Source organism: Puma concolor, chromosome D3 (assembly GCF_028749965.1).
Source record: "Puma concolor isolate L17-30 chromosome D3, mPumCon1.1.hap2, whole genome shotgun sequence".
Taxonomy (NCBI): Eukaryota; Metazoa; Chordata; class Mammalia; order Carnivora; family Felidae; genus Puma; species Puma concolor.
The window spans coordinates 805,407-830,965 of record NC_141678.1 but is presented as its reverse complement, the minus strand read 5'-3'; the positions used below and the strand labels follow the sequence as shown (position 1 = coordinate 830,965).

Below are 25,559 nucleotides of genomic sequence, written 5' to 3'. Positions count from 1 at the left end.
ACCCACCACGCAGCACCCCCCTACCCCTGCATCCCTAGGGGGCCTGACATCATTCCCGGATCAAGGGGTCCCCAGCTAAGACGCTTTTTGGGGGGGTGGCACATGCCACAGCTCCGAACTGAGAAGGGGTGGCCAAGTTGTGTCCTATGGTTTCTGAGAGTGCTCACGCCAGCCACCTTCTGCACATGTACCTGCCCCGCCAGGTGGGGAACAAGCAAAACCCTAACTGGTCCCCAAGGCTCCGCAACCATCCAGTTGGCCTCTCCCACCCGACGTCCTCTCGAACCAGCTTGTTAGCCCCTGTGAGGTTCTGCTGCCTCGGGGCCCCCGTTCCTGCTGTCCCCTCTGCTGAGGTCTTCAGGAGCCTTCATGTCTCAGCGTAGATGTCACCTAGAGAGACCTCCCCCCCCCCCCCCACCGACCTTCTGAAGGGGCATCCCTCCTTCCCCGCCTCTGCCCTGTCGATCTCCCACTTTCCTTCCTTCAGTGGCCACTCTCTGTCTGAAGCCATCCGGTGATTTACTCGCTCTCCGTGTTGGCTCTCTCCCCACCAGAACTTGTAGGCTGGAAGAGAGCAGGCAGCACGTGTGTCTTGTGTGTCGTTCGTGAGTTCCCCTGCCCCGTGCATGTTGCGGAGTGAAGGAGCGAGAGCAGACACCGCTGTTCAGGAAGGCTGCGCCAGAGGCCCCCCTGCACCCCGCTGACATAAGCCCGCCGGTTGCACGCGCTGCCCGCGGCGGCTTTGGCTGTTCCTACCCTCTGGCATCAGGAACACTGGAAGTGTAGCCGCGGGTTTGGGGGCTCAGACCCGTCCCGGTCAGGTCACAGAGGGCCTGAGTCTGCTTTCGGCTTGGCGTTCATACAGCCACATCAGCAGGCCCCTTTTTCTGCCCTGCTGAGCCAGGGAGGGATCCGCCTGCCTTGGAAAGTACGGGGCTTCTGCACGAGTCACAACTTCTAGATGGGTTCTGTTGTTCGGGCTCTTTTCTTGCTAAAGCGTAGTGGTTTTCCCCAGAGTTCAGATAACTCATAAGCACATTGAGTGACTAGCACACAGCGAACACGTATCCAAGCGGACACCGTTCTGAGTCTGTCCCCGAACCCCATGGTACAGTTGGGGACGCTGAGGCCCAGTGCCGTGAATGTCAAGCTGCCAACCCCCGGGGCAGGAACGACCAAATGTCGGGTAGACCTGCCCAGGACGTTTGGAGAGTGCCAATGTCCAGGAGTCCTCCTTTCCTTTGTCCTGAGGGTGCGGCCTACCCTGCCCCCGCAAGCCCCAGCCAAGCCCCTGGCCCCACCCTTCCAGCACCACCACCCCCCCCCCCCCCCCGTACACACCCGTGTTTGCCCCTAAGGGAGGACGAGTCCTTGCCCCGTGTGGCTGAGGATCGTAAGCCACTTCTGTGAGATGCCGTGGCCACACGCGTGGGGCAGTAGTGTTGTTGGCTGAGGAGAGGGCTCCCGGGTCCCGTCTGGCTCACGGTGTTGTCCCCACAGGAGTCTGGGGCTGGATGGCCGGAGCTCGGTGTCCGAGTCCAGGGTGTGCACTCCTGAGCCCTCGTCCTTCGTCAACTTTCTGATTCTCTGTTTAACAGAGTGGGAGCAGGAAGCAGGTGGTGGTGGAACAGGGGTCTTGTGGTTTGGTAGCGGGACAGAAGCTGTCTTTGCTCTCACCAGCCAGGAACATTGGGGACAGATAGATGTTTCCTGCCATCCTGGTTCCTGTGACATCTCTGTCTCCAGAGGTGATGGGAAGGCCCTTGGAGGACAGACAGGCCAGGGCAGAATTGAAACGCTCTGCCTGGTCTTCCTCCCTAATGCAAAAGGCAACCCTTAGGCCACAGGTCAGGTGGTACCAGCCCCTAGGTCCCCTGGGAGATTCACTTTGCAGACCTGCCGTGCGCCTGCCAGCACCTTCCTCGGGGTGCCTGTGTGCTGGCCCTTCCCTCCACACCCTGTCGGTGCCCAGCTCTTGAGAAAGCCGTGTACCACTGGCACCCGGCGGAAACCACCCTTCTGGTTTGGCACCTGTGTAATTCTTTGTTAATGTGATTTCAGACAGCAAGACACTTGCCCCTGGTTCAAAGGTCGGTATCAGTGAAAGGGGTTGTCCTGAGAAAATTCTCAGCCCCGGCCAGGACGTCCGCAGTAATTATTCTCACCAGCTCCTGGCCTTTCCAGAGCATGTTGTGTAGATGTACCCACACAGATGTGTACTCTTACATCCCTCCCGTTTTGCTAGACAGAAAGGGTTATTCACCACTCCTGCGTGTGTGTCTAAGAGGTACGTACCTGAGAGTAAAGATGAAGAGGAAAACACCCGAAGTTCTAGCTGTGGTTAACAGGTGACTTCCTCTCTCTAATTGTTTCCCCTACCGATCACTACGCCTTGTCTAGGTAACCCGACCAGCCGTACACAGAGCTGTGCTGAGAAACCCTGCCCCGGCCTCCCTGTGGCCAGATCAGCAGGTGAATGGCTGTGCGGGCAGGTGGTCCTGGCCTGGTTGCCCGGCTCCCAGTGCTGTCCAGGGGTGTGCTGTGCATTTCTGCCAGAAATAACCAAGTTCTCCCAGCCTTAGGATGCTGGGGCCACTGGCTTCGAGGCGGGCGGGGGAGGCTGCCTCAGTCCTGATGGGCGGTGGCCCCGTGGGAGGGGTGTGCGGTGTGCCAGAACTCCCCTAGGCCACGTGCAGGGGGCTCCGTGGTAGTGATCTCTCTGCAAGCTGGGTTCAGTGTCCCCCGGGGCGAGGGGCACACAGTCATGCTAGGTCTGGTTGCTAAGGGCCAGGAGTGCGGGGGGTCAGGATGTGGCCCCGCTGTCCATGTGCAAAAGCCCATGCTGTTGGTCCCGCAGGTGGGGCCTTGATCTAGGGGGCCATGTGCCGCGCCCGGCCCGTCCCTCCAATAAGGGGGACAAAGGAGAGTTGGTGCTGAGAGGAGTGTCCATGCCCACCAGCCAGAGCACCTCCTCCAGGCTGCCTCCTACTCTCCAGATGGGGAAACCGAGGCCCAGACAGGGGGAGCATTTTGCCTGCAGTCATGGGACACAGGCACAGCCCCGAGCCCGGGACCTGCTTGGGCCAGCATTGGGTTGCTCCCCCGTCCTCCTGAGGGCCACTGCTGTGGAGGAGGGGCTGCTCCCGCCAAGGTGGGACCCCCCCCCCCCCCCGGCTGGGTGGAAGTGGAGCCGTGGCGTGGCCTGCTCTGCCCGCGTGGACACCCGCTGCCTTGCCTGGACAGCAGCAGTGTGCTGGGTGTGGGGTGGGAGCGTGGACTGGGCTCTCCTGTCCTGTGGGTCAGCGCCCTGTTGTGGGAAGGTGTGTCACGGGAGCAGCGGGGACGCGGACGGCCGAGGGCGCTGTCCTCACACAGCCCTCCGTAGATGCGGAGACTGAAGCCCAGGGTGGCCGAGCTCTCATCTGGGATCTGCCCAGCATAGCACCAGACCACAGACACCTCCTGAGTCTCGACTGAAACTTGTGTTGGGTCTTCTAGATGTTCTTTGGGATGAATCTGAGCTTGAGCAGAGAGGGCAGTGGTCTGCGTGACTTCTAAAGGGATGGCCTTTCCGGGCTGCAGGAGTGGCAGTAGGTGCCCGCGCCGCCCTGGGTCCGCTGCCTGACCTCTGGGGAAGGGCTGCCCCATCTGAGCTCCGTGGGCTTCGACGGTCTGCAGAGCCTTTGACTACGCACGGGCTGGGAGGGGTCCACTCCTCGCCGCACTCCTGTCGTGGGCGGTGAGGCCATAGGGTGAACGCTCACGCACGGTGGCACAGCGCGGTGGAGGTGGCCGTGGTCCTCCTGACACGTGGTGGCCCTGTGTAGCTCGCTGTCCCTGCCACCCCTGGGCACAGGTGAGGGTCTTGGGCCTCAGTTTCCCTGTCCTGCCCACACTGTGGCCCCGCACGGGACCGATGGCGGCAGAGGCGGCTGACCTCGAGTGCCCGGAAGAAGCCGCGCTACACCGGGAGGTGGAGCCTCCCCTTCCAGCCAGTGGGCTTGGCCGGGAGGGGCAGCACGGGCCGTGGGGGCACCCCTGCGGCAGGCCACAGCCCACTTTCCCTCTGCCCTCGCTCTGAGCTTCTAGACAGAGTTTCAGGTCCATGGCACGTGCGTGTGTGTGGTGTGTCCACGTCCGAGGTATATTTGTGTATGTGCACGCGCACATGTGGATACACACATCTGGGGTGTGTCTTTGCCTGGGCACATGTGTAAATCCCTGTGCACATGTGTAAATCCCTGTGCACGTCTGTGTGCTCCAGACCCCGTCTGGGGCAGCAGCTCTGTGGCGTGGACAGAGCAGAGGACAGGCCTACACGTAGGGAAACCCCGTCCTGGAGCTCCAGGAAAGGGCCTCACCCCCTCCATCCATTGTCCTGGGCCTGCTGCAAGATGGTCACCCCGACCCCCGCCCCAGCGGGCAGCAGATGCTCATGAGCTCACAGAGCTGGCCCCTGTCCCCACCGCCCCCCCTGGCCTCTTGGGCCCATCAGCTTCTCTGCTGTAAACTTCTAATTCAGTAACCTTGCCCCTACTGGGGCCCCTCCACACCCCACCCCAGCCAGCCCCTCACTCCTGACCCCCCTTCCCTCCCCCCCCCCCCCCGAGAATCCTCAGACACACACATTGGCACACTTCTGGCCTTTGTTGTCTTCTCTGTCCCCTGCCCAGAAGATTCTTTCCCCAATTGTCAGGGTGACTCACTGTCCGATCACATACCCCCTTCCCTGGCAGGGAGTCTTCAACTCCTGCGTCCAGGCTGCCCCAGCCCCTCCCGGCTTACCGTCTGTTTCCCCCCCCCCCACCCCACCCTGCAGACTCAGGTGTCCCCCACCCAGAACCTCCTGTGTGCTTGTTTCCCGAGAGAAGCTCCTAGACCTGGGGCGGGGGGCGGGGGCGGGGGCTGTGGCGGTGCTCTGTTCATTTTGATATGTGGGAGGCCGTTGTCCTTGACCGTGGTACGGGCCTCTTCCTGCGGAGGGTCTGTGCATTTGCTGACTTGTCCTGCCTCGGGCCTGGGTTGTTCTGTTTTCTGATTGGCTGCTTCAGTGTTTGTACCTGGGCACTTTGTAGAATTTCCTTCTCGGTTCTGACAGTTTCCCGGCAGAGCGTCTAGGTTTCCCGTTGGCCACTGAGGCAGCCATCCCTGCTATCTCCCTTCCTGCCCTGTGGCGTCTGTCAGCACCTCCACGGCACCGCGTGGGAGCCCCGTCCTTTCCGGCTGGGCTCCTGCTTCCCCTGGACTCCGTGTGGCTGCTGTGTCCCGCCTGGGAGGGGTCTGCGCTCACACCAGAAGTGATCCGTGTGCTGTACTCACCCTTCTGTGTGATGATTGTGTTCCTTCTCTGGCCCCGTGACAGCAGGCTGTCCCTGAGTGCCTTGCCATGTGGTCTCGTGCCCGCTGCATCTTGCCTTGTGCTCTGGAACAGAGTGGCATGAGAATCATCAACTCATCCCACACCTGGAAAGAACACTTGGGGTCCCAGCTTTCCTGCCTCATTTGCTGGTGGCTGGTTCGAGACCCGTGTCAGCTCCCTTTGGGATGGGGAAGCAGGTGACGGGTAAGGGCTCTGTGGGACCAGCTTGCTGGAAACAGGGTCAGCAGGGCACTCCACCCCCAACCCCCGGAGCAGGCTGGCATGGGACAGGAGCTCCTGAGAAGGGCTGCCTGTGAGCTGGCAGGTGTGAGACCTCAGGCCCTGTCCCCCTGCATTCTGTTCGGGAGGGCAGTGGCTGCTTTCTGGAGGAAGGACACCAGAGTCCGGAAACTGCTCCCACCGTGGGCTTGGGCATTGGCATGTTCTTGGGGCAGCCCGAGAGCAGCAGCTGCACAGTGACTGGGCAGGGCGTACACGGGAGCCACCATCATCCCGGCCTTGACCGCTGTGGTTCGCATGCCCTTCACGGAGCTCCCAGAGGCGGGGGCCGTGGTCGGCCCTTTAGGGAAACTGAGGGGGAAACTGAGGCACCAGGCTTGTGTTTATGGCCCCTGGTGGAAGAGTAACTGCGTCAGGCACAGAGTAGAGTAGCGTCGGGCACAGGCCTGACCAGGGTGCCCTGACGTAGTCACAACCAGGTTGGGATGCCTAGAGAAGCTTGATGGGGCGGCCGGGCTGGGGTCCCAAGGGCACCCGAGGCACTTTCTCCCTTGGGATCCGGAATCTGAAACCCACATGGAATTGAGTGCTCCGGGGACTCTGGGCAGGTGTGGCATCTGGTTCCACGTGGAGCCTGTTCTGGTGCCCTGGTTCACCCGAGCAGCTAAAGAAAGGAAACTGACCAGCGAGTTACCGGCCTTGTTCAGCCCCCCAGGACTGTGTACCAGGACCCTGCTGCCCAGCCCAGCACGTGAGTGGTGTGTGCGTGGGGAGAAGGATGCCCCTGCAGAAAGGCCAGGGGGGCACATCCACGTCCCTCCCCACACCCTCCCGGCAGCCCAGCGTAGACTCCAGCCGAGCGAGGCGCTGCGGGGGCCCCGGCTCTGCTGTTTTCTCGGAGCAGCTGTTCGGGGCGGGCCGCTCCCTGGACTCCACGCGGCTGGCCGAGCTGCAGGTGCCCGTGGGCCCTGGACGAAGGTGGGGGCTCTGGTGAGAGCGGGGTGTCAGCAGGTGGTCGGAGAGGCAGGGCAGCCATTGTGTGGGCACGTGGGTGGCCCTGCCGGAAGGCTGCCGCCTGTACCCCGTTGCCAGGGAGGAGCAGGAGGCCAGAGCCCAGCCTGAGGTGCAGCCATGCTGAAAGTCACGAGGGTCAGGAGGACGGTGACCAGGGCCGAGGTCAGGGCAGAGTGCCGTGTCTCCTCTGCACCAGATGAGGCGTTCGCTCATTTCACCTCCCGGCAGCTCCTCCAGCAGGAGCCGTGCTGTCGCCGCTGTATAGACAAGGGCGCTGAGGCAAGGGGAGTCAGTCTGCAGCCGGCATGGGATTGAAACCAGGCATGGGGCACGGGTGTGTGCACCTCAGGGGGGCTGGGGTTGGAGGCTACGGGTGCCGTGCTGCCTTGGGTGGCCAGCACCTGCCGCTCCCCCCCCCCCCCCGCAAACACTCCCCAGCCTTGGGGAAGGCTGTTCATGTGGCCCTAGGGCTCCCACCCCTCAGACCTAGAGCCCCCACAGGGACCCTTGGGATCTGCCATGACCCATCAGCTCTCTGACCTTACCCATTGCAGCTGTCCCCTCTGGCCCCTTGCCCCAGACCCACGTACTGGCTGTCAGACCCTGACAGGCCTCTGGCTAGCCCTCAGTCAGTGCTGTTCCACACGCTGCATGCCTCCCCCTCAGCACCTGGTTCCATCTGTAGCCCCAGTGGGGATCTGTCAGGAATTCATGTAGATCGTCTCCTGGATAAAGCCAGGGGCCCCTTGCTCCTGAGGTCATCTCTCTGCCTGTCCCAGATCCTCTGAGGGCAGGCCCCTGTCTGTCATCCATGGAATGAACCCACATTCTCCTTGAGGCTCGGCCCTGCCCACCCCCTCACCTGGGGCCCCACACACTTCTGCCTCAGGGCCTTTGCACATGCTATGCTCGGGCCCATCTCCCAGGAGCAAGTTCAGGGTGCTTCCTCTGACTCCTCCCCTGTCCCCCACCCACTGAGTGAGCCCACTCCAGATGCCCGGTTTATTTTTTTTTTTTTTAATTTTTATTTTTTTATTTTTTCCAACGTTTATTTATTTTTGGGACAGAGAGAGACAGAGCATGAACGGGGGAGGGGCAGAGAGAGAGGGAGACACAGAGTCGGAAACAGGCTCCAGGCTCTGAGCCATCAGCCCAGAGCCTGACGCGGGGCTCGAACTCACGGACCGCGAGATCGTGACCTGGCTGAAGTCGGACGCTTAACCGACTGCGCCACCCAGGCGCCCCAAGATGCCCGGTTTAAATTCACTTCTCTTTCTCACCATGTGGCCCCTAGGTAGCCCCCTGCCTGCTCTGGGCCTTGTTTTCCTCATCTGGAAAGTGGGGGTGATGAGCTAAAAGTTTTTCCCATATGGTCCTGAGCCCCTCCCTGTCCCCTCTCCAGAGCCCTTCTCTGAGCTGCCCCTGAGGTCTGTTCTCTTTGTCCCCCACCACAGGACAAAACAGAGGCAGGAGACACTTCAGCAACAGTGGCCCTGGCTTTGGCCTCCCTGGGCAGCCCCCACCATGTGTGGCAGCTGAGCAGGTCCCAGAGACTGAGGGGGGCTCGCAAGGCAGAGAGCCTGGGGCCGGCTCCGGCAGTCGTGGGCTGGTGCACGGCGTGCTGTCTGTGTGTGGAGGGCTGGGGGGGAGCTTGGCCAGAGACTGCCCTCCAAACCCGGTTGCCGGGACAGCGGTTGTGAACACAAAAATCAGTCGAATGTGGGTTAGATGGCGGCCTGGGGGGTCGGCACAGGGTCACAGTGTGGGGTTGCAGCAGGGTGTGCGTGCGGGGCCGTGGGAGGGTGCGTCTTGTGGTGTTCAGGTGCAGACCTGGGCGGGTGGCCCGGAGCGGGGTCTGCCTGTCCGTTATCCGGGTCCCTCTTTGCTTCGGGCTCTGTGCCCGCCACCCTCCTCCACCTCCATGCCTTGATTCAGAGTGCCTGTCGCCGTCAGCATCTGATCCACTTGTCCCTGGCCACGGGGTGGGTCTCCTCTGCCCCAACAACCACGCAGTGTGTGATGGCTGATGGGCGCTGGACAGACATGGGAAGGACTGAGTGTTTTCACAGAGCCTGAGGTGGGGGGTCCCCACTAGAGTGCAGGGCAGGCTGCAGTGGTTCTGCGGGCAGCTGTCCTGCCCCTGCTGGCCCGACTCCCAGCTCCCGGCTCTGTGCCTCGCCGGGTGTCCCAGCGTGTAGGACACCCTGTGAGCGGCGCCTGGAAGCAGGGTGCCGAGGAGGAGTGCTGTGAGCTAGCAGGAGACTGACCCAGAGGGACCAAGGCTCACGAGGCAGGCTCTGGAAGGTTCTGGAGCAGCCGAGGTGTCTGTGAGGCCTGCAGGGGACGGTCCTCGAGGGCAGGGTTACACTCGAGTAGCCACGGCACCGGTGGGTTGAGGGGCCTCTCAGGCAGGGAGCGCTGTCCATCTGGTGTGGGTGTGCACCGAGGAGGGGACGGGTCAGGGAGGCGTGCCGTCCCAGCATCAGAGCCCGAGGTCCCCATGCCAGGGTGGAGGCCGCTGCCCGCAGGGACTTCCAGGCCATCTCCGTCGGCCTTTGAGTCTGGACGGTGGTCAGCAGCGGGTGTCAGCGGTGCCCCAGGCCTTGCTGCACCTGGACGTGGGGGGCCCGGGGCGGGACGGTGGGCCCGGCAGAGGGACCCTGTCATCCCCTCCTGTCTTCCAGTTCTTTGTGACTCTGCTGAAGGTGGTCTGTAATAGGAGGGTGCTGCTGTTCTGGTTCACGGGGCCTCCCGTTTCTTTGGGACCGCCCCGGTTTTAGCACTGTGAGTCCCACATCCAGGGAACCCTCTCGGTCCCAGACAACAGGGATGGTTGGTCAACTCGGGGGGGGGGGGGGGGCGCGGGGCGGGGGGCGGGGGCAGTAGACAAGCTGCCTCCTTGGTAGCCGAGGTGGGGGAGGAAGGTGGTCCTTCTTGGGTAGAGACCCTGCACTGAACCATGCGCTCTCTTGACCGCATGGAAGGAGACACCTGTACTGTGGTCTCTGCCCTGGGGCCAGGGAGGGGGACTCATGGCGCCGAAAGCAGGCAGGGCGTGGGTTTTACTTGCGGGCGGGTGGAGAAGTTTGATTCAGAACTTAACAGGTGAGGGAGAGTGAGCCACATAGATGCCAGGGTGGACGGAACAGCTGTGCCAAGGCCCTGGGGTGCATGTGTGCCGAAGGGCTTCCAGGTTAGGGATGACGGCCTGCCAGGTGAGCAGTGGGTGGAATTCGGCCTGAGCTTTTGGAACAAGGAAGAGCTGCTGACAGAACTGTGAGCCAGCAAGGTCTGCTGGAGGCCCTGAGTCCCAGAGGTTCTGGGAGACCAGCAGCCTCGGCCAGGCAGGGTGGGGAGGTGGGCCGGGGAGGGTGAGTCCTAGGTGGGCCAGGCCTTCCACTCCACCGAGGGGGTGCCCGTGCTTGGCAATGAAGGGTGGGTTCTCTGTGACCCTGGGGGCTCAGACCCAGGTGCCGGGGGAGAGGCCCCAGCGCAGCTCCGGGAGCGCAAGGGGTGCCCACCTGGCTGCGGCACCATGCCTTTGCCTGCTGGGTCTGGGAGCTGGAGGGGCCCGGCCCACGTAGGAACTGGCAGCCTCAGCCCTCGGTGAGAGAGAATCTGGGTCTGTGTTTGCCGGCTATAACGACTCGTGTCTGTGCGCTGTCGGTTTACCGAAGTGCAGTCAGAGATCTTATGGGTACTGCATAGTGAGAACAGTCAGGGGAACTGAAAACAGTCCCATAAAATTGCTACACGAAAATCTAATCACTGGTCTCACGTCACCGAGCACCCCTACCCCCTCGTGGCCCCGGGGGGACCGGGGGCCTCGCTGCTGCTGGGGCTCTGGGAGCATCGCCGTGGGGCCGTCGCCTCAGGCCTCGAGGGTGGGGGGACCGCCGTGTTTGGCCGCTTCTGCCCTTCTGTCCGTGCGGCTCACAGACGGGTCTGTGGGCAGAAGGCAGCCCGTGAACACATGACCCGGCCCTGACCCTGACCGCTGGAGGTGGTCCCGGCTCGCCCCACACCATCGCTGCGGCCTCGGCAGGGCGCGCGCTCCGCTCCTCCGGGTGCGTGGCGTGGGTCCCCGAGCAGCGCACCGCGTGTCCCGTGGCTCAGACGCCAGCCCACTGCTCGCCTTGGCCTCCCTCCCTGCGGATCTCTCCAGAGGGTCTCTCTGCTTGCGGACGTGCCCTGGCCCTTGGTGGGGCCGTCGTTGCTGTGACGGCTTGGCCCCGCCCAGGGCGGTCGGCACAGTCTGGGCACAGCTGCCCCAGTCGGGTGATGAGGGGGGCCCCGCGATTGGGACCAGGGGCAGCACTACCGCCAGAGCAGGCTCAGAGGGCGCAGAACTCTGGCAGCGTGCACCTGGGCTTGGGCGAGCCTCCAGAACTGGCCCTGCCTCGCGCGGGGTCGGGGTCAGCATAACGAGGGAGGGCCAGCCCCGGCCTGGCGGTGCCGGGAAAGGGCCAGCCAGACGTCGCAGCAGTGCCCCGAGGCAGGGTCTATTGAGTCCTGTGGCCGGGAGCCCCCAGGACGCACAGCTCAGAGATGCCTGGGGCCACTCTCAGGGCAGTGGCTGGGTGGGGGGCGGCCGCCTCTGGATCCCGGTGCGGCACCGGGCCTCTTGCCTGCTGGAGCCAGGAGGGAGCCTGTGGTGTCGCCGGGGCCTGCCGCCTGCCGGCTCGCCCTCTGCGGGGCCCCGGCCAGGCGCCTTCCCGGCTCCCCTGCTCTTCCAGACACGGGAGCTCCTGCCCGAGGGCCTCACCTGCCCCCACTGGCCCGCGGCCTCCAGCCCAGGAAAGCGAGGGTGTCCGGCTGTGGGCGGGATGGAGCTGGACCAAGTCCAGGCGGGGGGGGGGGGGGGGCCGTCACTGATACTTCAAGGGTTCGGACAGTTTAGTTTCCCGGTTTGTTGTTCAGAAGACACAAGCAGTGTCATAGCGGGTTTACAGAAGGTGTGAGGCGTTGAATGGCTTGTGGCTGACCGGACGCGCGAGAGATGTGGTGACTGGGTGTGTCTGGAGAGGTGGCCTGGAGTTGCCCCGAGGCCATTCCGGAACCCACAGAGGGGCGGAGGCAGGGCCTAGACGGAGGCCTTCGTGGAGCCCACGGCCCGCTCTGCGGTTGACGGCTCACCACACGTGCTCTGCAGCGCGTCTGCCCTTCCGTCCATCTATCCCGTTGTGTCTGTTTTGATTACAAGTGCTCCTTGGAAAGACGGATCCCAGCCCAGCCCAGTGTCCCCGAGGGGCAGGCTGTTCCCACGGGTTCCGTGGTCCGTAGTGAGACGTTAACGCGTGCTGGGCTCTGCTCCTGCCGATGGCGTGCCCCGCGGCCGGCATGTTATCCCCCCAGGGCTCCGACGGGGGGCGGGGGGAGGGGGGAGCTTCAGAGGCTGGCTCCCGGGCCAGAAACCGTGTCTGTGGGCTTACCTAGACCTTCTAGGAAGGTCCTAGAAGCCGTTCCTGCTCCTTCCGTCAGAACAAGCGGCTGCGGGGGACTCACCTCACCGTGACTCAGGAGCGCGCCGTGTGGCCGTGTGGAGTCACGCAGTGGGAGGATGCCCACTTCTCGCAGGAGGCGGCGGCCCCCAGGAATCTGGGGCGGGGGTGGGGGGGGGGCTGGCTGCTCTCTGAGGCGGTACGGAGGTGTGGGTGGCGCATGGCGGGCGCGTGGTGTGCGCACACCCGGGCACGGAGAGCCTGGGGTGGGGCCCCGGAGCCCATCCAGTGGGGCTACGGCACAGGGCGGGCCTGGCAGAGACCCCCCCCCCCCCCGTCCTGCTCGGGGACTCCCCCGGACTGTGCGAGTGTGCACCTGTGTGAGCATTGCGCGTGTGCATGCGTGGTGGTATGCCTCTGACTCCCGCCCTCCTCGTCGTGTCCACACACACTTGGGGTTGTGTCCGCATCTGCCCTGACGTGGTCAGCGTCCCCCAGGGGCCCAGACGTTCGGTGAGGGTGTCTCTGGACGAGGCTAGCATGTACATCTGTGAACCCTGCCCCGTGTGTGTGCGTCCCATCTGATCGACCGAGGGCCTGAACAGAACAGAAAGGCCCGGCTTTTCCTGCTGCCTTGAGCCGGGACAGGGGTTTTCTCTGGCCCCGGGGCGGGAATCCACACCAGACCTCGGGGCATCCGGGCCCCCACAATTGTGTAGCTGGCTCCCCCTAGTGAGGCTCCCCACATACACGTGCCCTGCCGCTCTCTTTCTCCGGAAAGCCCTGGCCGATACGCCCCTACAGCATCGCGGGCTCTGACACAGCCTGCTGGGCCCACCCTCCGTCCCGCGATGGGAGGCTGGGGCCGGGCAGGGTGTCCGAGGCAGGGGCGGTGAGGTTCTGAGGCTCTGGCACCCTGCAGTTGACTGGCAGCATCCGGTGGGGGCCTCGCTGTTCTCTAGGGCCTGTGTGGGAGGGAACGGCCTGTTAGCAGCAACGGCGACCCAGGGCAGGAGGCTGAAAGCTATGAGTTGGAGCGAGACTATCTGGAAGGAGGCATGGCACTCGTGTGTTGTGGGGGCACCAGGAGCCCATGACTATTCAGAGCCTTGCACGCGGAGAGCGGGCTGTGGTCTTTACCGAGACCTTCCCGTCCCTGGAGGGACTGCCTCGGTTGTCCTCCCCAGGGACGCCTGTGGCTGTATGAGCCAGGGAGGCAGGCCTGAGAGAGGGAGCATGGAGCTCCTTGCCACCTCAGGGCCTTTGCACTGGCTGCTCCTCTCTGGGCGGCTCCCATGGGTCCTCCCTAAGCAGCTCTCAAGTGGGCCCTTCCCTTCAGCTCCCCTGCTTGGGTTGCCCTCCTGTCCCTTTGGGCCAACTCCCTTCTGAGCTGGTCACCGGTGCCTGGACTGGCATAGTCAGTGCTGAGCACCGGCTTTGTGTATGCAGATGTGGGGGGGGGGGCCACGGAGTCCAGAGTCCGCCTGATACCCACGGATAGGGAGGGAGCGCGGAGGTCTCGGTGTGAGCAGGGCCGCCATGTTGGGGTGTGGGGGAGTGGCCCCTGTGTGCTGAGATAAGCAGGGGCGCCAAGAGCTTCAGAGGGGCACGAGGACTTGTGACCAGGACTCCAGGACAGGCTATAGACACGCCAGCGACCCGCGGTGTCCCTGGGGTCTGAGATTCCAGAGGGCGGGCGTGGGAAAGGGTCTGTCCCATCTGGGAAGTGAGGGTCCACCCGCTGCTGTGTCACAAGCCCGCAGAGCTCTGGGCAGAGCCCTATAGCCTGGGCAAAGGTGGGCATCAGACTTAGGGCAGAGCTTCAGCGAGGGACAGTCCCTGACCAAGAGGTGTCCCAGGACGGGTGCCAGCTTGGTCTCCCTGTCCCTTCCCGTTTGTTGCCCCTTGGCCCTAGGGAGCGGGGAGGGGCGCAGGAGGGTGCACGCTCGGCCTTTAGCGTCAGTTCAGAGGTGAGAGGCTTTGAGGGGCTGTCCTCCGTCCGTGTGACTGTGATTTCGGGCCCCTCAGGAGAGTCCTGGGGGCGTGGGGCGTCCCACCCTACGTGAGGGGGAGTCTGCCGCCCCCACATGTGCGTGGTTGCTCCCGGCCCAAGCTGTGGAGTCACATGGGGCGGGACAGTCACGGGAGCTTCCGTGCCCGGACAGACGGTTCTAGTCCGGCCAGCCTGGTGGGGCCGCTGGCACTGGGTCGGAGGACCTCGCCGGACGAGGAACAGCGTGTCCCTGTCTCCGTCGCCAGGCCAGGGCACCGCAACAGACTGGGAATTTGGTTCTTGCTGCCACCTACCCGGGTGGGCTGAGGCCCCTGAGGCCTGGCGGTGGCCGGGTGCCCACCCGAGAGCAGAGGCCTCAGGAAGCATTTCCTGTGGGGACGTGAGGGTGTCACCTGGGATGTGGGAGAGCCTCTCCGCCATGGGCATCACTATCATCCGGGCCCTCTTCCCTTCCCCCTGGGGTGAATGCTTTCAGAACCCTCCGGGTCCCTTTTTGCGGTTCCCTCCCTCTTCTTCGGCAGCCCAGTGGGGACGGTGCCTCCCACCCCACCCCACGGACCCAAGCAGGAGGGTGGCGGGTGACACTCTACCTGCCCACCACCAAGCAATGCCAGGCCCTCCTGGGCTCTGGGCTCACTGGCCGGACTGCAGGTGTGCTGGGTGCGGGACCACCTTTGCAGAGCAGGAGCAGTGCACGGTGGTGCGGGGACCCCGCGGGGCATGAGAGCCGGCTGCTGTTGTTGGCATCTGCACGGCACATGCTCAGTAAATACCCGCTGCGTGCCGGGCCCTGCCTTGGGCACCAGGTGCAGCTACGAACGAGATGGGCACAAGTCCCCATTCTAGGGAGGGGCCTGGGGTCCCTGGAGGTCTGCACACCTGGCCGAGTCTGGGACTGATTTCCTAAGACGGGCCTCCGTGATATCAGGGTGCCAGGCTGCGTGCAGCTGGGTGGGCAGGTAGATCCCCGGGTTGCCCCAGGGGCCGGTCATCATGTGCTGTGGGCACGGCCTGCAGTTCCGGAACCCAGGGCACCCTAGGCGGGGGCTGCGCCTCACCAGGGCCGGTGCAGCCATCGGTCCCGGCACCCGCCCAGTTCTGGGCCAAGGATCAGGGCCCCCTGTGACCAGGTGGTGCCCCTTGGGAAGCCTGCTCCCTTATGCAGCTTTGTTGCAGCTCCCCCTGCCCCCCACCTGTCCTGACAGGCCCACCCAAGTCCCCCCCCCCCCCCCCCCCCCGCCCCCCGCCCCGTCCGCCCCTCCTCCTGAGCTGTGATCCCAGCAGGGGGGCCTGGCGCCTTCAGGTGGGTGCGGTCACACACCCCGGGCCCGCCCTCAGCACAGCATGGCCTGACACGGTGTCACTGGAGGGATGACACTGCCAATTAACCGGCCTTGTCCTTCTTCACTCGCAGAAGGACATGGCCCTGAAGCCACACGAGCGGAAGGAGAAATGGGAGCGTCGCCTTGCCAAGAAGCCCCGTGAGTCAGAAAACTGCCCGTCTGCAGAACCAAGCGAGAACGGGCGGCCCCTGGAGATGGGCAGCCCTGAGCAGGACCTGGAGCCTGCCTGCGACCGGGGGAAGAAGAAGGTCCCCCTGCAGCCCACCAAGCAGGTGAGCCCCGGGCCCCGCCCCCACTCAGAACCGTGGTCTCTGTGCCCTCGGGGCCACACCAGCACCTGGACACCACCGTCGGCATCGGGCCCGCCTGGCAACGTGCTCCATCGTTGTTGGGCAGGGGGTGCGGGGCACACGTGGGCTGGGGCCCCAGGCAGCTGCTCACCGTGAGCCTGGGGCCCGAGCAGACGGAAGACCCGCCCCCGGTGGGTCCCAGCCGGAGAGGCCGGGCTGGGAGCGCAGGCACTGGGGGTGGGGGAGCGTGCACTCGGGGCAGGAGGGCGCACCCGCTGCTAGGCCGGCCCCGTTTCCCCATCGCGTCTGTCAGGCTCCGCCGACCACGGGGTGTCCGGCGTGTCTGTAATGCGCGGGGGGCCAGGTTCAGTGCTGGGTGCTCTCCGCCTGCCGGACGTCTGTGGAGCGCAGCGTACCTGTGGGGGGAGGGGGGGGCCACGTGACTTCGCGGTCAGGGGTCCAGGTGCGGGGAGCAGCCCCTCCGGAGCCCCTCCCGCCCAGGGGCCTCCCCCCATGGCGGGAGGGGCCGTCCTCGCTGTCCCCAGAGCCCAGCCGGGATGGGACGGGGAGCCTGGGACCAGGGGCTGTGTCCCGGCTGCCGGCTCGGTCCTGCAGCTGCTCTCCTCCTCGGGGACTCGCTGGTTTGCGCCTTCTTTTCAGAGAGGGGTTCTTCTCGCTGTTCCACGCTCCCCTTCAGCTCCCTTGGGGATTGGGCTGCTGGTGAGGGGCAGCATGTCTCCGGGCCCCGGGCTGGTCGGGGGGTGTGCAGGCACGCCTGCCCGGGTGGACACGTGCTCTTTCTTCCAGCAGGTGTGCTCCCCAGAAGGGGGGCCGCTCCCAGCCAGCCACTGGGACCAGAACGGCCCGGCCCAGCTCCAGCAGCAGCTCCAGCCCAGCCAGCCCCAGGGGTCACCCCCAGCCCCGTGTCAGCGCTGCCAGCCCCGTCGGGCTCTCCCGGACCCCGGGCAGCCCTGCCGGCCCCAGCCGCCACTCCCGGGTCAGCGCAGCTGGCCCCAGCGGTCACTTCTGGGCCCAAGACAGCCCTGCCGGCCCCGGCGGTCACTTCTGGGCCCAGGTCAGCCCTGCCGGCCCCAGCGGCTGCTTCCAGCCCCAGATGAGCACTGCCGGCCCCAGCGGTCACTCCTGGCTCAGCCCTGCCGGCCGCGCTGGGGGCTCCTAAGCCCCAGGCAACGCTGTCGGCCCCTGCGGTCCCTGCTGGCCCCGTGCCACCTCTGCCGGCCCCTGCGGTCCCTGCTGGCCCCGTGCCACCTCTGCCGGCCGCTGCGGTCCCTCCTGGCCCTCTGGCACCGCTGCCGGCCCCTGCGGTCATGGGTGGCTCCCTGTCTCCGCGGCCAGCCCAGCCGGGCGTCCTCAGGACAGCGGGGCCGGCCCCCACAGTCACTCCTCCTGCTGCGTCCACGCCGCCGGCCCGCCGCCTCACTTGCGGGCCAGTGCTGCTGCCCCCGGCGGGTGCTCCTAGCCCCGTGCCAGCCCCGGAGGTCCCTCCTGGGCCAGCCCAGCCGCCCCCAGGGGTCACTGCTGGGCCTCAGTCAGCCCCAGCAGTTAGTTGAGGCCCCAGAGCACCCCGGCCCCCCGAAACCTTCGCTGCTGGGCCCCGGACAGCCGTGCCAACAAAAGCGGCCACTCATGGGCCCAGAACAGCCTCGTCTGCCCAAGCGGCCACTCCTGGGCCCAGAACAGCCCTGCCGACGAAAGCGGCCACTCCTGGGCCCAAAGCAGCCGTGCCAGCCCCTGCAGTCACTTCTGGGCCCCGGCCAGCCCTGCAAACCCCAGCCTTTACTCCCCATCCCTGAGCCCCCGTCACTCCTGGGCCGGCCTGCTCCGCCCCGCCGGCCCCTCCTGGGGCCCCTGAGCCAGCCGCGGCGCTCCCTGCTGGACCTGGTGCGGGCCCATCAGCCCCAGCTCTCACTCCTGGCAGCGGGCCGGCCCTGCAGGCCCCTGAGGTCACGACGGACTCGGTCCTCCACCCCTGCGGTGGCCCGCCAGGCCCCATCTGTGAGCCCTGGAGCCTGATGCCCGGTTTCTGTACCACCCTGGGTGTGGCTGTGCTGGGCACCTATGTTGCCAAGACTGGCCAGAGGCCTTCGCCAGACAGGCCGGGCCGTTCGTGGTTGCAAACTGAGGTTTCAGCAGAGGCAGCCCCCTGCAGAGCCGCCACTGGGCTGAGGCCCACCTGCACCAGGAGGAGGGGAGAGGACCCCCAGCATCTTCCCACCCGCCCCCATCGTGCCCGCTACCCTGTGATGTACACGCCCCTAAGAGAGCGAACACGGCTGCCCCCCGAGGGCTCAGGCTTCTCGCAGGGGGTCTCGGTGCCTCTGTGCCTCCGAAGTGCCCACGTGTCCTTGTGTGTCGGAGTCTTTGTGCACACCCGCCCCAGGTGTGTGCTGCCCCTCAAGTGTTTGTGTGCAGCGTGTGCGTGCATGTACGTGGTGTGTGTGCATACGTGCCGTGGGGCTTGCCAGCTGCAGGCCTGGCGCTCCTTGGGCCCCAACCCAGCTGGCCAGCGCGCATCCCCCACCCCTAGGCCGGAAGCGGGCTCCTCTGGGGCCCAGCCACAGGTCCCACTCGCCTCCCCTCTAGCCCAGGGTGGGGATGTGTGTCCACCTCCCGGGTTCTGTGAATGCAGGGAGGGGACGGACGCAAGGGCGCTCAGGCTGTCTGTGGCCACTTAGGAACTGGTGGTGACAAGGAGGGCCCCCCCCCCCCCGCCCCGCCTCCACTGAAGGAGGCCAAGCACTGAAGCAGAGGCAGAGTGTCCCATCCCCCCCAGCTCTGGACCAGGAGGGCCCCAGGCTGTTCTCGGAGCGCCTCCTCCCGGCCTCCCACTCAGCCTGTGCAGCCGTCAGCTGCCGGCCCCCCAGGGTCTTCCCTCTTGGGACAGACCTCACACTACAGGGCTTTGCCTGCCCTCCGCCCACCCCACACCTGTGCTCAGGGGTCGCCCATTCCTCACCCCAGACCCCTGGCTCGGGGCAGTCCCACACTGGTGCTCCCGGAGTCCTGGGCTTGAGGCGAGGGCTCGGCTCTGACTCTCCGGGATTTGAGGGTCTCTGGGAGAGGGGACCGCAGCCCTCTCTGGAGAGCATCAGCCACCTGAGGGTGGCCCGGCTGTGCTCCCACCAGCCTTCTCTGTGCCCAGTCTCACGGGGCTGCGACGGCCACTCGCGTGCTGATCCTGTTTGCGAAGGCCTCGGAGGTGCCCCACCCCACCCCTCTTGCCCTTTGGGGTCCTGGCTGGCTGGGTGTGGGGTCCGCCCAGAGCAGGGCCCTCAGGCATCTGGTCCTCACCCGGGTCTCCCTCCCAGAAACGCGGGGCTTATTTTTCTGATTAAAGAAAATAAAAAGTGCCGTGCCATTATTTTTATAACAGCATCAGTGAGTGTGTGTCATACGTGAACTGACTTATTCCCACAAGTGGTTTTCTGCACATCTGGACTTGCCTCCCTTTACTGCACACCTGCTGAGCACCAGGAGAGCAGCCTGGGGAGGAGGTGCCCGGGGAGGGGCTGCCCGGGGAAGGGTGCAGGGCCTGGACACGGCTCGCCATGCTGTGTGATGTGTGTTCGGTGGGGGGGGGGGGGGGGGAGGGGGGGCACTGCGCTCGCCTTAATTGCTGTCCAGGCCTCCGTGGCCGGCCCGGCCCTCACACCATTTCGTGTTCCTCGGAGTCCCTGCTCTAGAAGGGGTCTTTCTCTCGGGGCTGCAGAAGAGGCCTCGGAGGCTTGTCGTGGACTGTACGACCCCTCCCTCGCCCCGCCCCGGAGCCCTGCTGACCTGAGGGCCGCAGTGCTGGAATCTTCCCTGTTGGTTCTGTGCAGGCTCGTGGGTGGGGTCAGGCAGGTGTGAACCGTGCCGCCGCCACCTTCTAGGCCTTTCCGCTCTGGGAGTGTTGGCCCTGGCACTTGAGTGCCTATGTGGGGGAAACGGTGCTGGTCCACAGGAGAGGGTAGGCAACCACAGCTCCCCTAGGCTGGGCCCACTTCTTCCCCTCTGGAGCGACGCCGCCATGGGTGACCCACGGCGCCCTCGGACCCATGCTCTTCTTTGCCTGAGGACGTGCTGAGGAAGCAGCTCTTGTCCCGTGAGAACCCAGAGGGGCCCCTGCAAGGCCCTAGGGGACCCCACCCCACACCGTGGCCGCAGCCGGCTTTGGGTTCAAAGTGACGGGTCCCCGAGGGGAGTGCATTCTGGGGAGACGACCACATGCTGGGGGGGAGGGGGCTGCACCACGTGGGCTGTGTCCTGGGGCGGGGGGCTGTTGGCACCCTCGTCGCCCTGAGGAAATGAGGGTCCTGTGTGGCCACACCTTGGATGTGTCTGGCAGCTGGTAATCTGGGTCTTTCTGTGGGTTTGGAGATCGTGAACTGGCAGCTCATTCTAATGTTAGGAACCACTCGTTGGCCAAAGGACACACCTGCACGGGCCCCTGCGTGGCCTGGGGTAGAGAGAGGCTTGGGCTCCAGCGGAATGTGGCCCCAGGGCCAGAAGTGTGGCCCGCCCTGTTGTGGGGAGAGTGGGGCAGCTCTGCCTGGCGTTTGGGGGGTGGAACGAGGCCTCGGGTGCCGTGGGTTCCAGGGGACCCCTCGTATGGGGACCGGAGCTGGGCGCTGTGCTTTGCGGGGGTCTTCCTCCAAGCCCCACAGCCCGCCTCTTGCAAGCCCGCACCTCCCCGTCAGCCTCAGCGGATGGGGCCCTGGGGAGGAGACCATACCCCATCCCTGCTGTGCCCCGGGGAGCAAGGGCAGCGGTGGTGGGGCTGGGGTGGTGGTTCGCAGGGAGGGGAGGGCCCTCCTGAGCACGGGGACCCCCTGGTGGGCCTCATCCACGCTTGCCCGGGTCGCCCCGGTCCAGGGCCCCCTGGAAGAGCTCGTCTGCCCCACGCGCGCATCTGTGCGCGTGTGTGTGTCTGTCCGTGTCCCCGTCTGAGTGTGGCGGTGCTCTCCCAGCGGGCTCCCAGCTCAGGTGGATGCCCGAGCCCTCCCGACATGTCCTGCCCCATCACGCAGACGCCCAGGGAGGAGGAGCCCTGGGCCGGCCCGCCACTCGATGAGTGAGGATTGCACCAGCACCTCCATTACCAGGTGCTGCTCCGGGCCCTGAAGAGGCGTCCGTCCGACGCAGACCAGCCCTGCCCCCTGGAGCTCAGATCTAGCCGGGCGGCCCGTGGCTCAGTCACTCACTGGGTTAGAAGGGGCCGGCGTGCATCCAGGCTGCCCCTGCCCTGGCCTGAGGCTGTGGGGACCACCACCCATCCGGGCAGCTTGCCGAACCCAGGGAGCTTGAGGAAGGTGGCGTCCGTGTCCCGCTGCCCACTTGGCCTGGGGGGATTCGGCAAGAAGCCTGCCCCAGGCCTGGGTTGGGGCCCCAACACTTGAGGGGGCCCCGGCCTTGTTCAAAGGCAAGTCTGGTCCTGCGGGTGGAGCCTGCCGGCAGCGTTGCGTGATGGGGTCCTGGCCAGACCACGCAGCCGTGAACACTCTGGTGGCCACGTCAAAATTCGAGAAGGGACAAAATGCATCTAAATAACGTATTTTAACGTGGTGTGTTCTCAGTGGTATCTTTTCAACGTGCAATCAACGAAACTATCAGCGGGATGTTTCTCTCTCTCTGTAGCAAGTCTCGGGAAGGGGGTGTGGGTCTTGCCGGTATAGACCTCCGCGGGTCAGACGGGTGCGTTCACACGCTCCGTAACCGTGTGGCTTCCGGCCTGGGGGGAGTGGAGGGCGGCCTGGCCTGGGAGGGTCCCCAGGGACCTGTCTCCCCGAGTCTCTCTCCTCACCCTCGTGACTCTTGCTGGATTGCTCACGCTCAGCCAGCCCATGGTTTGAATCCCCGGCACTTGGCGCGACAGCCCAGAGCCTCCCCGCGAGCTCTGAACCTCCCCCTGTCCCAGGGGTGAGCTGGCGTCTGCGCGAGAGCCGTCCTGTGCCGCTCACCCCCACCCAAGGCCGGTCCTTGCTTCTACCTTCCGAATGTCTGTCGATGAGATTTCATTAGAAAATAATTCAAAGCGAACGGCTGTCAGGATGCATCATCAGCCAGGGAGCATGCACTAAGCGGTGTCGGAGCGACCCGGTGCTTGTGCTGGAGGACGAGATGGGCCCGAGACCGGTGGCCACGAGGAGCTGGAGAGGGTGGGTGTGAGGAGGGGAGTGACGCAGGGAACAACAGAGAGAATGACCAGGCCGGAAGCGCCACCGAAGTGACCCCGATCTGGACTGATGAGGAATGAAGAACCCCAGACTCATCCAGGATCGGGCCTGAGACAGGAGACCCCGACACGCCAGGGACGCACAGGGACCGCTCATCCTAGGGAGTCGTCAGCAGGGGGGAGGTGCGCGCTTCCCGAAACGTACGGCTTCCCCGGCGGACCCACGGCGAAGCCGACGAGCTGAATGGTCTCGTGTCCGTAACACGGGTGTCACCGCGCCCCGCCCGCCACCACGGCCCCTGGGCACCTGACAGAAGCTGGCCTCCCCGCCGTCCAGGCCCAACACCCCTGACCCGCTGACATAGCTCGCCACACCTGGGAGGTAGCGGGCGTTGCTGTCCTCGCGTCTCAGACGAATATGCTGAGGCCAGACCCCAGAAGCAACAGCTAACGCGCCCAGGACGAACAGGACAGCAGGCAGCCAGGGTTGGAGCCCAGGCAACTCCGTCCCTGGAGTCTGTGTCCTTGACCTTGACCCTCCTCTGCAAGACCGCGGCGGTGGCAACTGCTGGGTTCCCAGGCTCCTGTCGCCCTGCCGTCTGCAGCCCATCTGAGCATGTCCTTCCCCTGCCGAGAGTGTTCTGGAAGGTTCCCTCTACTCCTGGTGACCTGAGTCACCCTCCTCCCCTGACTTGCCTAGTTTCTGACTGACTGCCATCCACATTCAGCTCCTGCACTGTCCACCCTGCGAGCCCTCCCTGCCGCTCCAGGCCCCTCCAGGCCCCTCGTGCCCTGTGCACCTGTCCTCAGCTCACAGCCAGGCCCCGTGACCCCGAGCCTGGCAGAGGCAGGCGCTCAGGGAGGCGGGTTCTGGATGCCCCACATGGGCCGTCTGTGCTGTTCCCCATGTCCGTGTCACGTCAGTACTGCATGCCAGGGGGCTGGCGTCCTGGCAGGGGCCTCCTTGGCACTCTGGGCAGCTGACTCCGCCCCTCGGTGCCTGGGTCTCCTCGCCCGTGTGGTGGGGTAAGGACACTGCTTCCTCAGGGTGGTCGGGAGCGGAGCCCTAATTCAGTGAAGTCTGAGAACAGCGCCGGGTCCCGAGCCGATGGGAACGGCTGATTCCTACTCGGGGAAATAGTTGTTCCCACCCGACTCATTCTCACAGCTGGCTTGCGGCTCAGGGGCGCTCGCGGTCCCCAGGCTGGGCTGTGCCGCCGTCGGCATGTCATCCCACAGGTGCGGCCCCTCGGCGGGGGCTCAGCGCTCTCCCCCCCCCCCCCCCCGTCACCCTTCTCAACCCCCAGCCCCGCCTGCCCCTGCCTCTGGGCCCGTTTCCTCCTCTGTAAGGTGAGGTGCCAGCAACCCTACGCGCCTCACGTGCACGCGAGACGGCAAGCAAGTCTGTACGCCTGCCGCGTGCTGGGTCTGTCTTTGCTGCTGGCCTGGTTTTCTTACAGAAGGCTTCTGTGGCCTCCTTGCTGGACCCTCTCGGGTCCCTCCCCAGGAGCAGCAGGCTGGGGCGGGGCTGCCGCAAGCCCTGGGCTCCTGTGAGCTCAGAAGAGGGGACACAGGGGGCCCGGGGTGGCAGGCACCCGGCCCGCCCAGACCCACCTGGCCCTGCGTCAGAGGGAAGGGTTCAGCATTCGGCGTGAGCTCCCTTGTCACTCCCTGTGTGGGGGGTGGATCGGGGGTAGCAGTGAACGTGACAGAAGACGGTCCCTACCTTCACGAAGCTTACATTCCAGTTGGGAAGACAGGTGTGGAACAGGCGGAGGGATTCCGATGTGCCGACGTGTCTGCCCGCAAAGGGAGAAGGGGCCCCTGTAGAGCAGGGATCAGGGAGCCTCTCCCAGCCCGCCCGGGGAGGGCCCAAGTGCCCGGCTGTCCTGCAGAGGGGCTCCGGGGGTTGTGAGCAGCTCAGGGCACGAGCTGATGTACTGCCCCCAGTGGGCAGTGGATGGGTAGCAGGTTTCTGCAGGTGCAGGAAGCTCTGGGTGGCTTGAATCAAGTCCTTAGTCTTTCAGGTGATGGGGACGACATCCGAGTGGCTCAGTGGCCCAGCCAAAAAGAGCCCAGAGAACCCCACTCCAGCTTGGGGGCACCACTCCTGAACCCACTCTGATACATTCTGGGGGCCAGACATGGCTGCCCATCTTGTCCCTCTGGCAAGGGAGACCACGCCCAGGCACAGACGGGGCTCACAGGCAGCTTGTGTCCCCCAGGGCCTCCTGGCCACACGTCACCTGGGAGTTGGCCTCAGCAGCATCCCTTATAATCTGTTGTGCATCTTACCTATCTGTCCATCTGTTGGCCCATCCATCACCCACCCATCTACCCACCCAAGTCTCAGTGGAAGAACCTGGCACAGCGGAAGGGGTGACCAGCCTCAGATAGCGGCAGCCTGCTCCCTGGCACTGGGCATGGGGACACTTGCACTGCCCGAGCCCCCTTCCCTGCGCCGGACCCCGGGCGTGGTCATCGGGGACAGAGGACAACCTTTCCCACTGAACACTCACAGCATGATGCAGGGAGACAGACAGGGCAGCCGTGGTCCTGCTTCACTTTCAGAGGGACACTTGGGGCCTTTACGGTCCCTCACCCAGCCTGGTTGATGCAGGAGCGGACAGAGTATTGGGAAGGATTTCTGGAAGAAGCAGGGCTCAAGCTTATCACCCGAGTAGGTGATAGCCAGCGGAGGCACCAGGTTGCATCTGATCCCACATGCAACCCCAAGAACTCCCCCTGTGAGTCTCGGCCGGCCCCACGACCACCCTCCAGGGGACACCAGCCTGAACACACCCAAGCTTAGCCATGACTCGTTTCTCACGTTCTGAGAGGGCTGTTTTAGGTGCACAGCAGTGGAGCCGGCGGCTGTGTGTGTGTGTGTGGGGGGGGGGGGGGGTGGAGGCTGTGCAGGCAGCCGTGTGCGTGTGTGTGTCGGTGGGGGGAAGGGCTTGGTCGCACACCCCAGGGCTCACCTGCTCCCACCCCGTGCACCGAGTGTGCTTGCACTGTCTGTATGAAGGGTGCCTCCCCGGGCTGGCCTTGCTCTGTGACCTTGCCCCAAGGCGGGGCTCCCTGGCAGTTTCTCGTTCACCGAAGAACTGGGCCGGGAGCACAGGCCTCTGCTGGGCATGGGTTTAGGCCCTGGAGCTTGGAGGGTGGGCACGTTGAATGGAACACAGGTTATATGGCAGGGGAGGTGCGGGTGCAGGTTCTGCGGGGTCAGGGGGCCCCACTGAGCCGCAGGGAGCTGGGTACCTGTTGCTGGTGAGACGAGCAAGTGGTAGGGGGCCCAGGGGGACAGCCAGGCCTGGAGACACTGGAGGGGGCTTCCGGGGCAGAGCTGTGGGTTTGCAGCTGGGACAGTGAGGTCCAGGGACTGAGGGGCACACCAGCCATGGGCAGTCTGCTGTTTCCCCGGTGGCACTGCTGGGTCCTATTCCTTGGGCCCTTTCTCAGCAGCACCCTCTGGACTGGCCACTCACCCCTCACCCCTAACACGCCTGTGGCCTGATCGCCAAGTGGAACCACATGTTGCCTGTCTGCGTCCGGCCCAGGAGGCGGACACTCGCTCCTGGGATGTGCAGTGGAGCCCGGGCTGGGGGGCCCTGTCGGGGAGAGGTCAGGGGAGGCACACAGCTGGGAGGGCACAAGATGGGGTGGCAGCCTGGGAGGTG

At 65.2% G+C, this 25,559-nt stretch overlaps 1 protein-coding gene across 11 annotated transcripts in view; it reads left to right on the top strand.

Annotated features, from left to right (window-relative positions):
• Nucleotides 1–25,559, top strand: part of FBRSL1 (fibrosin like 1) — a 79,433-nt gene that overhangs the window by 1,422 nt on the left and 52,452 nt on the right. For 10 of the 11 annotated variants that reach the window (XR_015242139.1, XM_086681372.1, XM_086681370.1 and 7 more), the window contains exon 2: nucleotides 15,483–15,683. Coding sequence is in view for 10 of the 11 variants with exons in the window: in XM_086681372.1 (XP_086537498.1) it covers nucleotides 15,483–15,683 (201 nt within the window). In the remaining variant the exon portion in view is untranslated. Of the gene's footprint in view, nucleotides 1–15,482; nucleotides 15,684–16,511; nucleotides 19,098–25,559 lie in introns of those variants that run through there. The other variant, XM_086681373.1, reaches the window with a different exon arrangement.